The sequence below is a fragment of the Cricetulus griseus genome, chromosome 8, assembly GCF_003668045.3.
Source record: "Cricetulus griseus strain 17A/GY chromosome 8, alternate assembly CriGri-PICRH-1.0, whole genome shotgun sequence".
Lineage (NCBI taxonomy): Eukaryota > Metazoa > Chordata > Mammalia > Rodentia > Cricetidae > Cricetulus > Cricetulus griseus.
In genome coordinates, this window is record NC_048601.1 from 32145248 (window position 1) to 32159682 (window position 14435).

At 38.7% G+C, this 14435-nt stretch overlaps 1 protein-coding gene across 3 annotated transcripts in view; it reads left to right on the forward strand.

Moving 5' to 3' along the window:
* The window catches only part of Rad18 (RAD18 E3 ubiquitin protein ligase), a 76605-nt gene that overhangs the window by 38117 nt on the left and 24053 nt on the right, over positions 1 to 14435 (forward strand). For 2 of the 3 annotated variants that reach the window (XM_027429037.2, XM_027429038.2), the window contains exons 10-11: positions 5258 to 5392; positions 8430 to 8589. In XM_027429037.2, the coding sequence (XP_027284838.1) occupies positions 5258 to 5392; positions 8430 to 8589 (295 nt within the window). Of the gene's footprint in view, positions 1 to 5257; positions 5393 to 8429; positions 8590 to 8833; positions 8950 to 14435 lie in introns of all 3 variants that reach the window. The other variant, XR_003487612.2, reaches the window with a different exon arrangement.

Genomic DNA, 14435 nt, shown 5'->3' on the forward strand with positions numbered 1-14435 from the left:
CCCACTGGAACAGGAGTTACAGACAGGTCAGAGCCATCAGAAGAGGTAGGAATTAGGAAACTGTCACACTCACAGTGTCATATGTAATTTTCCTAACATTCTAATATCTATGTCCTAATTTTCTCCTGTCAGAAATACTTTTGTTCATCTTTTTTTGACATTCCTGTTCTGTCATCCATTTCTGAGAATATGTGTATCAGAATTCAAGATCGATTGGCTATACTTTTTGTGCTTTCACTTAAAAATGATATCTTAAGCCAGGTATGGTAGCAATCAGGAAGCTGAGGCAAGGGATTGTATGTTTGAGGTTAGCCTGATATATATTCCAGGACCTGTCTCCAAAAGAAAAGTCTTTGAAGGAAGAATTTCAGGAATCTTTAGCTGTGCTGTACTCTGAAATACCCTGTTTTAGAATATAGGGAAGAGGAGCCCACCTACAAAGAAAACTGCCATCGTATATACTTGAGGGAGAAGGAGAACTGAGAGTGTAGTTTGGGGTTTTGTAGACAGATGGAAGCATGAATTGTGCTCCACCTGTTGCTGGGAAATATGTGAAAAGCAGTGGGGGGGGGCAGTAGATTTTTGAGTTTGTATCAGCAAACCTTGACAGCGTGCTTTCTTCTAGAATGGTTTCATGGAAAGGAGGAGTCAGAAGTACTCAGTTGGTTGAGACCAAATTGGAAGAAGTGAGACCATTAAAAAAGTAGACAGTAATAAAAAAGGATAAAAACAAACAAAAGCCGTGTGGCAATGGTGAAGGCCTTTAATTCCAGCACTCAGGAGGCAGAGGTAGGCGGATCTCTGTGAGTGAGTTCGAGGCTAGCCTGGTCTACAAAGCTACACAGAGAAACTCTGTCTTGAAAAAAGAGAAAAAAAAGTAGATAGCTTGGGCAGGAAAGATGGCTCAGCCATTAAAGGCTAGGCTTACAACCAAAAAGTAGTCAGCTCTTTGGCGAAGTATTACTGTGTCAGGGAGAGTAGAAAAATGTGGTAGCTGGAGGTGAGTTTAAAGTTGAGTTGTTTTTTTTTTTGTAAAAGTTGAGAGGTACTTATCTCAGTATCTTTTAGGCTTTTGGAATGCAGCCCATAGCCAGAAATGCTTCTTATACCACCACTAACTATGTAGTAATGATGGAAGTTTCTGTCCTGTTCCATCCTACAGCCATTTAGTCCCAAATAAACACACAGAGGCTTATATTAATTATAAACTGTTTGGCCGATGGCTATTGGCTAACTCTCTCTTAATTATCAACCCATTTCTATTAAAGTATCTAATGCCATGAGGCTGTGGCTTACCCAATGCTCTGGCATGTTATTTCTTCGGCAGCTACATGGCATTTCCCTCGAGAGTCTCTCTGTTTTCCTCTTCTCAGTATTCCTAGTCTGGTAGCCCTGCCTATACTTCTTGTCTGTCTACCAGCCAATCAGCATTTATTCACCAACAAATAAGAGAAACATTCACAGCATACAGAAAGAAGGACATCCCCCATCAATGTACATGTTATAGAAACAAATTTCACAAAACCGTATTTCCCTTTACCATTCTTGTTGCATGTTGGTACCCTCCATTCTGCCCTCTGTTTCATTAAGAAATGAAAAGCCAGTCCCTGAGCTATACTAAGTTTTTATATTTTATAGGGGATTACAGTCAAGAAATTGCATGAAGCTCAGAAGAGACTTTGAACTTTGGACTTTTAAATAAGTGTCAGACTGTTATAGATTCTGGGGACTTTTGAATTTGGACTGAATACATTTTTGCTTTATGATAATGGCTACAAGCCTTTGGGGGCCAGAGAGTGGAGTGTGGTGGTTTGAAAGAAAATGGCCCCCAAAGGGAGTGTGTTGTTTGAAATGTTTTTGCTCTTTTTTTCTTTTGGCTTTTTTGAGGGGGCCACCACCCAGCTTCCAAATAACTCACACACAGAGGCTTATGCTTAGTTATGAATGTTTGGCCTTAGCTTGGCTTCTTTCTAGTCAGCTTTTCTTAAATTAACCCATCTACCTTTTCCCTCTGGGCTTTTATCTTTCTTACTTCTGTATGTCTTACTTTCCTTCTTTCTCCATGGGTGGCTGGGTGGCTGGCCCCTGACATCTTCCTCTCCTTGTTCTCTGGCTCCTCGCCCTCTCTTCCTCACTTCTTCTATTTATACTCTCTGCCTGCCAGCCCTGCCTATCCTTGCTCCTGACTCTGCATTGGGGGTTCAGCCAATTTGCCTCTTAATTAGACGTCAGGTGTTTTAGATAGGCAAAGAATCACAGCTTCACAGGGTTAAACAAATGCAAAATAAACAAAAGTCACACACCTTAAAATAATATTCTACCACAGGAGTGGCACTGTTAGGAAGTGTGACTTTGTTGGAGTAGGTGTGACCTTGTTGGAGGAAGTATGTTACTGTGGAGGTGGACTTTGAGGTCTTATATATGCTTAAGGCACACCCAGTGTCTCAGACCACTTCCTATTGCCTGTGCAAGATGTTGAACTCTCAGGTACCGCTCTAGCACCATGTCTACCTGCACACCACTATGTCCCACCGTGATGATGATGGACTAAACCTCTGAACGGTAAGCTACCTAATTAAATGTTTTCCTTTTTAAGAGTTGCCATTGTCCTGGTGTCTCTGCACAACAATAGAAACCCTAATTAAGACAGATGGTTTTAAAAAGATTCTATATATGAGGTCTTTGTGGTGAAGTCAAGAGCATGAGCTAGGGGTTGAGCTTTAATTAAACACATACAATTGTTTCATGATAATGGCTAGGATGATAGAGCATGTATACACAGACAAGGAGTAGTGGTGTATGGAAGAAGATAGTTTCTCTTAAAATAAATCCATATATATATTGGTCTTGTGGGGTTTACTTAAGAGGGTCCATAAAGAGGCTGTGATGGAGTTTGTTTGAAGAGCATAAAATGAGCCACAGTCATTTGAGTTGATGGACATGAACTTATTCATCAGCTTCCATAACTAGTCAAGGCACTTAATTTTTTTAAGGATCAGTTATATGTATGTGTGTTTTGCCTGCATGTATGTCTGTGCACCATACATATGTCTGGTACCCACAGAGGTCAGAAGAAGGGGTGGGACCTCCTGGAACTGTAGTTATGGATGGTTGTGAGCCACTGTGAGTTCTGGTAACCAAACCTGGATCCTCTGCAAGAGCAGCCAGTTCTGTTAATTGCTAAGCCACTTTTGCAGTCCCCAGAACCACTTAAAATTTTTAAGAGGAAAATTCAGGGCATATAACTCAAACTCATATTTTAGATTCTACAGTGCTCCTTGTCAAATAGCAGATCTTCTAAGATAAATGAAATGATGAGTGGGAACAATTTTATTAGTCATAATCTGTTGGCATTATTTATTTTCTTTGCAGCAATTTTGGACTTCTTGAATTAGAGCCAGAATGGTGGCTGCTATTTAGTTTTTGTTTCTGTGCTCACTGTGGAGTAACTAGATTCAACCAAGAAAAGACATTATAAATCTGAGCTCTTAATACTTTAGGAGTAAAGTCATTAAGCCTTTCTAACTGTTAATTTGATTACTTCAGGGGTTTTTGAGCAAACTTTCAGCAACAATGCTGTTTCCTGGTGGCTTAGAAAAAAAAAAAAAAAGGAAAATGGCTGTAGAGGTTTTCAACTTTAGAATCACTTGGGAGATGGACCTCTGGGAATGCCTGTGGGGATATCTTGAATGTTAAGACAGGAAGACCTGCCCACTGTGAGTGGCACCTGGTTAGAATACTAGATTTAATTTTTTAAAATGACTTATTTATTTTTATGTATATGAGTATTTTTGCCTGCATCTATGTCTGTGCACTATGTGTGTACAGTACCTTCAGAGGCCAGAGGTGGGTATCAGATCCCCTAGACCTGGAGTCACAGACAGTTGTTAGCCACCATGTCAGTGGTGGGAATTGAATCCAGGTCCTCTAGAAGTATAGCCCATTCTTTAACTCTGACCCATCTTTCCAGACCAATGGATCCTAGGCTTTTTTTTTTTTTTTTTTTTTTTTTTTTTTTTTTTTTTTATTATAAATGCTGGGCCAATAGCTCAGGTTTGTTACTAACTAGCTCTTACAACTCTTACAACTTAACCCATTTCCATTAATCTATTTGCTGCCCCAAGGCTGGTGGCTTTTACCTCTGTCCCATTTTGTGTGTCCAACTTGTTCTTTGAACCTTGCAGTTCAACTATAGATCAAGGCATTGAATGTCTAGAATCCCAGAAGGGTAGCCGTGGACACACCTATGTAGACATTCATTCCAATGCACCCCTTACTCCTGTATTGTGCTAAATGTAGAAGAAACCAGTGTTAGAAAGTATATTGTTGGCTATGTATGGGAAATTCTCAAAATTTTGTTTTCACCATTGTAGTATTAGTTTCCTAAAATTTGAGGGCATGTACAGACAATATTATTTTGAACCATGAACCATACTTACCGGTAAGTATGGTACAACTATAGCTGCTGGAACCATGGCTCAGACTCACAAGTAAGTGTCCTAACTTTTGTGCTCCAACACAGAGAGTTTTCCAGGAGTGTATTGTCAATCTCTGTAATGAGGACCTTGAAATCAGGGTTATGAAATTTTGTTTTGAGGTGAAGTGGTAGTAAAGATGGTGTTATGTATCTTAAAACAGGAGACATTGGTGATCTGAGGATGTAAAATGTCAAGAGGATTCTGCTGGGAAACAAATGTTAGGAAAACATTATTGTAAGCCTATTTTTCTAGAGCCTTCTGCTTTTGTGTTAGTAGTCTTGTGTATCTTGAAAGCCATTAGAAAGCCATCTTGTGGATGTATTTTGGAAGTGTCAATCATTGGGTGTAGTGGCACATGCCTGAAACTCCAGCATTTGGGAAGTTGAGGCAGGAGGATTATGAGTTTGAGTCCTGTCTACAAAGGCTACAAAGTAAATCCTTGTCTCACTGAAACAGAATGAGAAAGTACAGTGGCAGGGAGGAAGTTGTTATCAGTCTGTATTCCATGCTCTGTGGGAAGACTCCACATATTAGGGTTTGGGGAGGGGAGAAAAAAACCCAGAGTAGCAAATTATGTCATGTATCCATGTTTGCTCCTGGGGAAGGGAAAGACATGGAGATATCTGTCAGCTGCCCCTAAGTCTCTGTGGTCTTCTGTGTGGCAGCTTCTGCATTCAGTGGAGGTGATTCTGATAATGATGATACTGAGCAACTTTGCACCTGAAACTCGGTTTGTCCCTTTACTTGGTTCACCCATTCTCAGTTCTTTTGAATTTCAGGTAAAAAGCATCAAAATGAATTCCAGCTCCTGGTGGATCAGGCCAAAAAAGGATACAAGAAAACTGGCATAATGTCTAAAGCTATAGTAATAGGAAAAGATGGACCTGTGGAGAAGCTGTCGTCTGCAATCACAGGTAAGACTTACTAAAACAAAAGCATAGTGACCCAGGTCACAGTCTGTTATTGATGTCGGGACCAGGGACTTGAAGACAGGTCAGCTTGCTTGTTCCAAACAGCATGAGTTACAACTAAGAGACTCACCTCACAGTCAGAGAAGTACAGCAAGAACCATGCTTACTACTTGGCTCTCAGGCTAGTTTATATTCAGCCAGCTTTCTTATGTAGTTGAGTCCTGTCTATCCAGGAATGTTACTACCTATATTTAGTGAACTAGGTCCTCTTACATTAATTAGCAATCAAGACAGTCCTTCCACAGACATACTCACAGGCCAGTCTAGTCTAGGGAATTTCTCAACTGAGGTTTTCTTTCATATGGTTCTAGATTGTGTCAAATTGATAGTTAAGCTAGTTGAATTCCTATCCCCGTATCTGCCAGTTTGACGGCATTCTCCACCGACTATTGAGTGATTGAATGGTCTGGGTAGGTGGGGTTTCCTGGGTGATTGGTTCCCCTACTCATTCTATGCTACAAGCTGCAAGATCATACAGTAATTAAACAGCCTCATTTCACAGGTCAACCCATCAGAGTCAAGGATTTTGTATGGAGGATTTAAACTAAAACATAAGGAATGTTGGAGTTATAGCCTTGTGAATAAAGTGGCTATTTCTTACTGTAAGAATTCTTGTTGTAGCTTATTCCCATCTGTTACAGACTTGGGATTTATTTCCTGCAGTTCAGCACTATCTGGTCATTTATTGGGCACAGTTTCCCCTATGAAGTTAGGGTATATTGATACCATTCCTGAGCTATGTGTGAAACCTGTTTCCCAGCACCAGGCCTCTGTTCCCTTCTCCAGTGTAATCAGAGATCTGCCTTCCTGCAATTAGCTTTACTGGCAGACATTTGGTCTTTAAGACATTCCCAGATATTCAAGGACATAGAATTACTACATGCCTAAAACTGGTGATTCATAGCCACTTAGATAACATAGAAAATAAGCATGCCCTAGTTTTACCTCACTGGCATTTCTGGAAACTTAAAGAGAAGCAGTAACCTCAAGTAAACCTGAACTAATAGATTCTCAAACTTCTTCCATTTACCTTCATCCCAGTTTATTAACCCAAGATCTTACTTAGCTTAGAGATTTACTGCTCGTGTTTTCCCTGAGAAGATAACGACAAAGGTAATCAGCCCATTTGCTCATCTCAGAACTTTTCCTGAAGACCCGTGCCACAGCCATGGCCAGGTTCCATTTCTTGTGCAAATTAAACTTAAATACTCTCTGCTCTTTGATCCACAGCCTTAAAGCAGTAGGTGCTATCTTTAGATTTAAAAAGCTTCTTTTAGCAGCGAACCACAGTGAAGGTGCTACAACATGCTGCACGTATTTCCTCTGCTGTTTATGCAGATTGCCTAATTACTGTCCTTAGCTTACCTCTTCCATTGGAAAAATGGTGTGTAGAAAGTTTGGAAGGGTGCATGGAGAAAGGACAATTTTACGTTACTCATAAGATCTGCTGATCAATAAAATTTTAGCTTAAATACTTAGTCACACTAAAAGAATATAGTTAAGCATATGATTGCTTTCTGCCTTTAGACTCCCATCTTGATTTAATCCTTAGTTGACCCCACCAAGGAGCCTTCACTAGTCATGTCACTTCTAAATGAAAACTGACAGTTATTGCTCTGTGTGTAAATCTTATCTGTCTTGCTGACCCTGAGAAACTGAAACCTCACATTGTATTGTCAAAAAGAATTACTGTTGCAAACGTATATATACTGGTACCCCCCAAGAACTTGTGTTGGAATATTAAAGAGACATGGATAGAAAGATCATGTTGTGAATAGATTCTTTTTCCCTCAGATTTTAGTTCCTTCACTTATTGTAGCTTCTGTTTTGAACCCTGTGTGAAAGCTTTAGAAGCAGGCCTTCTGAAGTTTTCAATGGTTCTATGTTTGTAAGAGGAAGTTCTGAACCTTCTGGAAAGTCACTGGTTAATGCCCTTTATCTCTCCCTGATGAACGCCAGAGGGTGTGACTCTGACTTGGTCATATTAGTTTATTGGTACTTAGGAAACATTAGGAACTTACACTAGTGATGAATGCCATCCTTCTGCACAACCAACATTGAGGAAATACTGGGTATATGAATTTGGGAGGTGGTTTTGTTTTTAAAGAATTTGTCCTATTCAATAAATTTTCTCTGCTAACAGAAGTTTAGCAGTTGCTTTTAGTTATTTATTTATTCATTTTCTGAATTGTCAGGATAGCACAGATGAAAATCCCCACAGTATTGGCACACACTATAAAAGAGAGAGTCCTAGGTAGCAGACAATCTGGCACTTGCACTTTTATTTTCAAACATTTGGCTATGCCTGTATGTCATATTCTTTCAAACCACCCTTAGGTGTTCCTGTATCTATATCTTTATCTTTATAAAAAGAAACTTTGAAAACAGAATATGACAAAGGATGTACAGAAATGTGATGTGTCAGATCAAGTGGCAAGATTCCTATGTCTGAGTGGTTTTCCTTTTCCTTAAAGTGAATAGTTTATTTAACGGGTCCATAGATGTTTGATACCATGTTGTGACAAATAGTATGATTTCCTAATTAGTTGAGTCTGCTTTGTTAATTTGCCACAGTTCTTTGATTTTGGAATATGCAATTATTCCTTAGTAATCTGCTGATAGAAACTTCATTAGAATGGTGAGGCATTCCCATCTCTGGTTTTAAAGAAAACTTTACTTTTTTAGAGGGATGGAATTCAAGACAGGGTTTCTCTGCTTTGGAGGCTGTCCTGGAACTAGCTCTTGTAGACCAGGCTGGTCTTCAACTCAGAGAAATCCACCTGCCTCTGCAATGAATTAATCCTGGAAAACATAAATGAGATATAGTAGCAATAATTTGTCATTTCTTATTTTACAGGTTTAGAATCAGTATTCTTTTACTTCTATTTTTAAAGTAGAAATAGCAATATTAAAGAAATATAGGGGTATGCATTTTAAGGTCCTCTTTAATTTTTTAAAAAGTTTTATATTTCCTTGTTAGGACAAGAATATAATGTGAACTTCTCGGATACAGTCTCAGTAACAAACCACTTTCCTCAGTCCAAACTGGACTCCCCAGGGCAGTCGGAGCCTGAGAGACCGGATGATTCTTCTAGTTGTACTGATATTCTTCTCTCCTCAGAATCAGATTCATGCAATAGGTAAGAAAGACTGGCTCTTTTACATTTCTGCTTCTGTCATAGTCACTTTCCTGCCGCTGTGACAAGCTTCCTTGACAAAATCACCTTTAAGGAGAAAGGGTTTATTTTGGCTTACAGTTCTGAGGCACAGGCCCCTCTGGGAAGAAGATCATGGTGGCAGGAATTTGATGCAGCTGGTCACATGAACAGTTAGGAGAGGAGGGAGGACAAGTGCTGGTGCCCAGTCACTTTCTCCTTTTCATAGAGTCCACAGCCCGTGTACAGGGAATGGACCTGCCCACTCCTGGGATGGGTCTTCCAATCTTGATGAGCCTAATCAAGATGAACCCTCTTAGGTTTGCCCGGAGGCTTGTCTCCTAGGTAAGTCCAGATTTGTATCAAGTTGATGCTCAATACCTCTGGACCAATGGTCCTCTGCCTTCCTAATGCTGTGATCCTCGTGCTTTGATGATCCCCCGCCCCCTAGCTGTAACATTATTTTGTTTTGACTTCATAACTGTAATTTTTGCTACTCTTATGAATTATAATGCAAATACCTGCAGGACATCTGGTATGTAGTTTTCAAAGGGGTTGAGAGCTGCTAATCTAGAGGATAGTTTCATGGTCCATATCAGTTCTCTTTCCTTTCTGTTTATTTTTTGGGTCGTCTTCATAGTGATAGCAAGCTGGGATGTGGGAGGGTAGTGTAGTGATCATACTGTGATTTTGTTTTCTTTTTTCCCCTTAGAGTTGGTGGAGCAAACATGAGAGGCAGTGAGGTTTCTTTTATTTGTTTTGTTTTGTCAAGAAAACATATAAGGGGATGATCAGAAAGATAGTGCATACAGGAAAGAGAAATTTTTAAGTTACCTCAATGCATGGGATAGATTGGGAGGATTTAAAAGATTAGATATTTAATGAAGGGCAATTTTGAAAATGTTAAATATATAATTTTTATTTCATTACTGGGTATTATTTTATTACTGGGTATTGAGCCTACCTAGTGCCTTTGACCTAGGGTAGCCAGGAGAGGACACTGGATTCCTGAAACTGGAGTTAAAGATGGTTATGAGCCACCATATGCGTACTGGAAACCAAACCTGGGGCTTCGATCTAACTGCAGACCCGTCTCTCCAGTCTTCAAAAAGTTTTTTTAAAAATAATTTAAAAATAGGCAGACCTAAATTTATGCACATCATAATTGGTTATATGTGTGTGAGTATGTGTTTATACATATATCCACACCCATGGCCCACTAACAATAACTCTTACTGTGCAGCAGTGTGTAATGTGGTATTAATGAGGTGTATTCATCATTGCATAAATGGTAGTTCTATATTTTCATTAAAAATAAGTTTTTTTGCAGACTCTAGTTAAGAAAAATGCAACTACAGAGAGACTTACTACATTTTTGTTAGTGAACCATGTATCAGGGATTGCCTGTTACATATTTAGCTAAAGCAGGAAAAATAGTCACATCATGTACCTTAAAATAAATGGAAGAAATTTCTTTTCTTTGAGACAGGGTCTTTCTATATAGTTCTGGCACTTACTGTATAATCAGGCTGGCCTTGAACTCAGAGAGATCCGCCTGGGTCTGCCTCCTGAGTGCTGGGATTAATTTCATATTAAAATCGAAGCCCATCAAAGTATGGGACTATTTATTTATTTATTTATTTATTTATTTATTTATTTATTTATTTGTAGTGATATTCAGTCACTAAAGGGAACAAAGGGAAAGGAGATGGGATACTGGAGTATACTGTAGTGACTTCATTGAGATCTTCTGCAACCTTAAAATTGTGTCATCCTTTTACTTTTGGCAGTATGGTTGGTTGGCAAGTGAACAGAATGTTCCTCTACCACTTAGCCATTGGAGGTTATAAATAAACCTAGAATTTTATTTATTTCTTTTGTAGTGAAATGTTTCTATCTTTATGTTTTGCATTTTTATCAAAAATTTTAACCCTTTTTATGACCATTTTGTTGTATTATTATGTGCTTTTATTTTGAAGAATCTCTAGGTTATTATTTTGAAAAAGTGATTTTCGTTTTGTTTTGTTTTTCTTCAAGACAGGGTTTTTCTGTTTAGCCCTAGCCATTCTGGAACTTACTCTGTAGACCAGACTGGCCTTGAATTTAGAGATTTACCTGCCTCTGCCTCTTGAGTGCTAGGATTAAAGGCACTGCCTGGCTGAAAAAGTATTTTTTGACTTGAAAGAGACACTATCTTTTGGCATGATTGGAGAACTAGGAATAAGGTCTTTAGATTCTGGTACTGTAGCAGTATTCAACTTCTTGATTTTGATAGTTGTATGGTTCTGGTGGTTATTGTATGGACTGCTTCTTAAGAAAGGCACACTGACATATTAAAGAACATTTGCTGCAATGCCCTAAATTTAAAAAAATGCTTTTAAAATTACATTTTATGTATGTGTATTGTGAAAAATAGAAAAGTTGAATTAAAGGAATAAAGTTTCATAATTTAGTTAGCTTGAAATAACACTAGTACATTCATAAATATGCCTTCCACAGATAGGTGTATGTATGGGTAAATGGGTTCTTTCTTTTTTTTAGCAGTAGGACCATGGTATGTTTAATATTTTTCTTTGTCAGGGAAATGGCATGTTGTTGTGGGTCTAATGTGAGTGGAAACCTGTGAATTGTCTTTCTTTGCCAGAACTGAACATACTGAAGAGGTTAGTTTTCTTTGTGCTAGAGTGGTATTCAAATTTATATAACATGGAAGATAGACAACTAAGAACAATCTTAAGATTTGGTGTGTGTATCCCATCCAGAGAGTTGTTAAGATAAAGTGGTCTTATTGCTGGCATAGCTTGTAAATACTACTTTTAGCACACACTTTGTTAATACTGTATCGATCTTCTTTTGCCAGCTTGAAAACAGATGATAAGCGGATTAATAAGAATTTCAGATTGTTGTACAGTTCCTTGCTAGATGATTTCCCGGAGTTCAAGAGACTTGTCCAAATTTCTGTAAATTAATTTATTGTTCTCATTAATCAAGAAAAGAGTGCTTTTGTTTGCTGATTCTTGGCAAACCGTGGACACTGCATTTTTATTGAAGGCTAAATTAGAAGCAAAGATGCTGTTGATTAGGACCCTAGACAAGAGAGACACTATCTTCATGAAGAAATGATTTGTGAATTGTGTCATGCTTTTTCTTGGAAGAATCTTTAAATCATTATTTTGGAAAAATATTTTTTAATTTGAAAGAGACTGTCTTTTGGCATGAGTGGAGAAATACAAATAGGCTCTCTGGATTCTATTGCTGTACCAGTATTTAATTTTTTGATTTATTGTATGGATTCATTCTTAAGAAAGTCACTGATGAGTTAAAGAACAATGGCAGCAACTTGTTTCTATGGTTGAGCATTTTGTATATGTGTAGCAACACAGATAGATGTGATAGACTGTTAACATTTGGAAGATCTGGGGCTTGTAGGTTTAAAATCATTAAAATTCATGAAAAAATTCATCCATTGTGAAATAATTTTGGTTGTTACACTGTAAGTGAAATGGCTGATTTTTCTACATCTAAGACATGTTCTAAAAAGTAACGCAATTAACTTTAAAAGTAGTGTCCATGAGCTTACATAGGGGGATGGATACGGTTTCCATTTAATTTGGTCACCCTGGTCACAGCCTGCTGTGCATGGTTATCTGAGCCAGTGTATTAAGGTGCATGGGCACTTGTGGCTTTTGATGCTTATAAAGATTAGCTAATGTCATGATTCTTTGGTCAAGTTTGTAGTCTGCCCTAACTTAGGTAGGTGAGCCTTCCCACGGATACTGAGGGTAAGACATAAAAAGAATCCGAGTCATTAATATGTGAAGGAATAGCATTGTAACTTTCAAATCTGGTTAAAAAAAATGACTATTTTTCCGTATTAAGTTAGGAACAGCATCTTTATGACAGGAATTACTCACAAGTATAGGTACAGAATGCTGGACCCGTGGCAAATAGCATCTATCTATTGGCTTGTGTTTTCCAGCTTCATAGAACTTTTCTTCACTTTTATTCATTTCTGAAAGGGCTATCTGGAAAACTTGAGAGCCAGAGCAGAGGGAAAAAAACCAAAACTAAAAAAATTTACCACCTTTTAAAGAACATGTTAGTTATTAAATTCTAACCTCTTCTGAGGGAAATGGAAAATAATGGACATAGCTTAAGGAAAAAAATGACATTGGATCATTCATCTAAGGATGATGCTGTTCCCGTTGGCTCTGGGTAAGGGCAGACAAGTACATTGCTTAGTGAGGGGAATGGCTACCCTTCATAGCCAGAAGGGTACAGACGGGTTGTGGCTTGACAATATAAAGCGTTTGGCTTTACTCAGGCCAAGGCAAGGATTGGTTGGGTTTCCCACTAATTGGAGTTGCTTAATACAGGAGAGCATGATTTTGAGATGAAAAGATCAGAGTCCTGGAGTGTGTCCCTTGATGTTTCATACTGAAAAGCTAATGGGTCTTTCGGAAGTTTTATGATTGAAGAGTAATCCACAGCTTTTGTGTTCCTGGTGAGAGCCTGGTGAACAGTTCTGTTATATCAAAGAAGAATGGTGAAGCCTTGTTCAAGAGGCAGTGAGCTGTGTGTGCTTCAGCGGATGCTACTCGAGTACTGGTAGTGCTATAAGATGTGTAATCTTAGTTCCTTGGAGATGCAGAAATGAAATGGCCAGGAGTCAGGGTAGTCAGGAAGTGGCAAGTCAGATTTAACTCAACTGTTTGATTGTAGAGCCCTCAAAGAACCTAGCATTTTTCCTCTAAAGAGAAGTATGTACTTAGCCCTGAGGGAGCAGACCTAACAGGAGGACTTCTATACAGAGAGGGGACGTGAAGTAGGAAAGGGAAGACAGCATTTAGGGTTCATGCCATCAAACCAGATGCCATTGTCTGACGGGGCGGCGGGGACTGGGGTTTATTCTGGGGAAATTGAGTGCATTGCAACAGTGAGGTCAAGCCTGGCACACTAAAGGGATGGGGACAAGGTACAAGGAGATCTGCCAAGTCTAGGTAGTGATGTTAATTAAAGGTAGGAATAGGGTTTTGGCTTTTGTTACATTTTATGAGTACAGATGGGGCTCTTAAAGCCTTAGTCTCTGCCTACAAAAAGGGAATAGTAAATGTGGGGTTCCAGAGCTCCTTGTGCTCTGTAGCTATCTCCATGCACAGTTGCCTTTGCTGCTCAGAAGAGGAACCTGTGGGCTGTTGAAAAAAAATTATAGATGAAGTGTTGGGTGGCAAACAGACAGATTATCCAGAAAGTTCTGTGCCAAATAGACACATAGGTGGAAAGCAGAAAATGTGTTGATGAGAAACTGTGCTTTTTCATCTCATGTCATAATAAACCAAATACATAATAACCCATCATGGAACTGGAGTTACCAGTGTATGAATAGAACCCTTTCCACTGTAGGTAGATGAGCATCCATGTGGGACTAGGAGTTCTTTGATTGACTGGGAGTTGGGGTAGCTTTCCTTATTATCCTGCTTGCTTCCCTGAAGTATTCTTGTTTTGCTTAATGTGTATTGATGTGTGGAGCATAAATATTTCTAGTTTTTAACCCAATTTGTTATTTTGGGACTCTTTATTCTAATTATACTTGTCTGTAGTTCTGTGTATTGTTTTTTCAGCAATGCTAGTGTTTAAGATGGAACCAAATTCCCTTTTGGAAGGAGGATTACAAAGAAATATGGCTAAACATCCATGCAGTGCTGGACTGGAATTGGAGGTATTAAAATGAAAACTTGAGTTTGGCTTCCCAGAGATGGAAATGGATGGGAAGAAATACTTAATAATTTGGTTAAGTAGATGAGCTAGCATATGCACATATATTTGTTTGT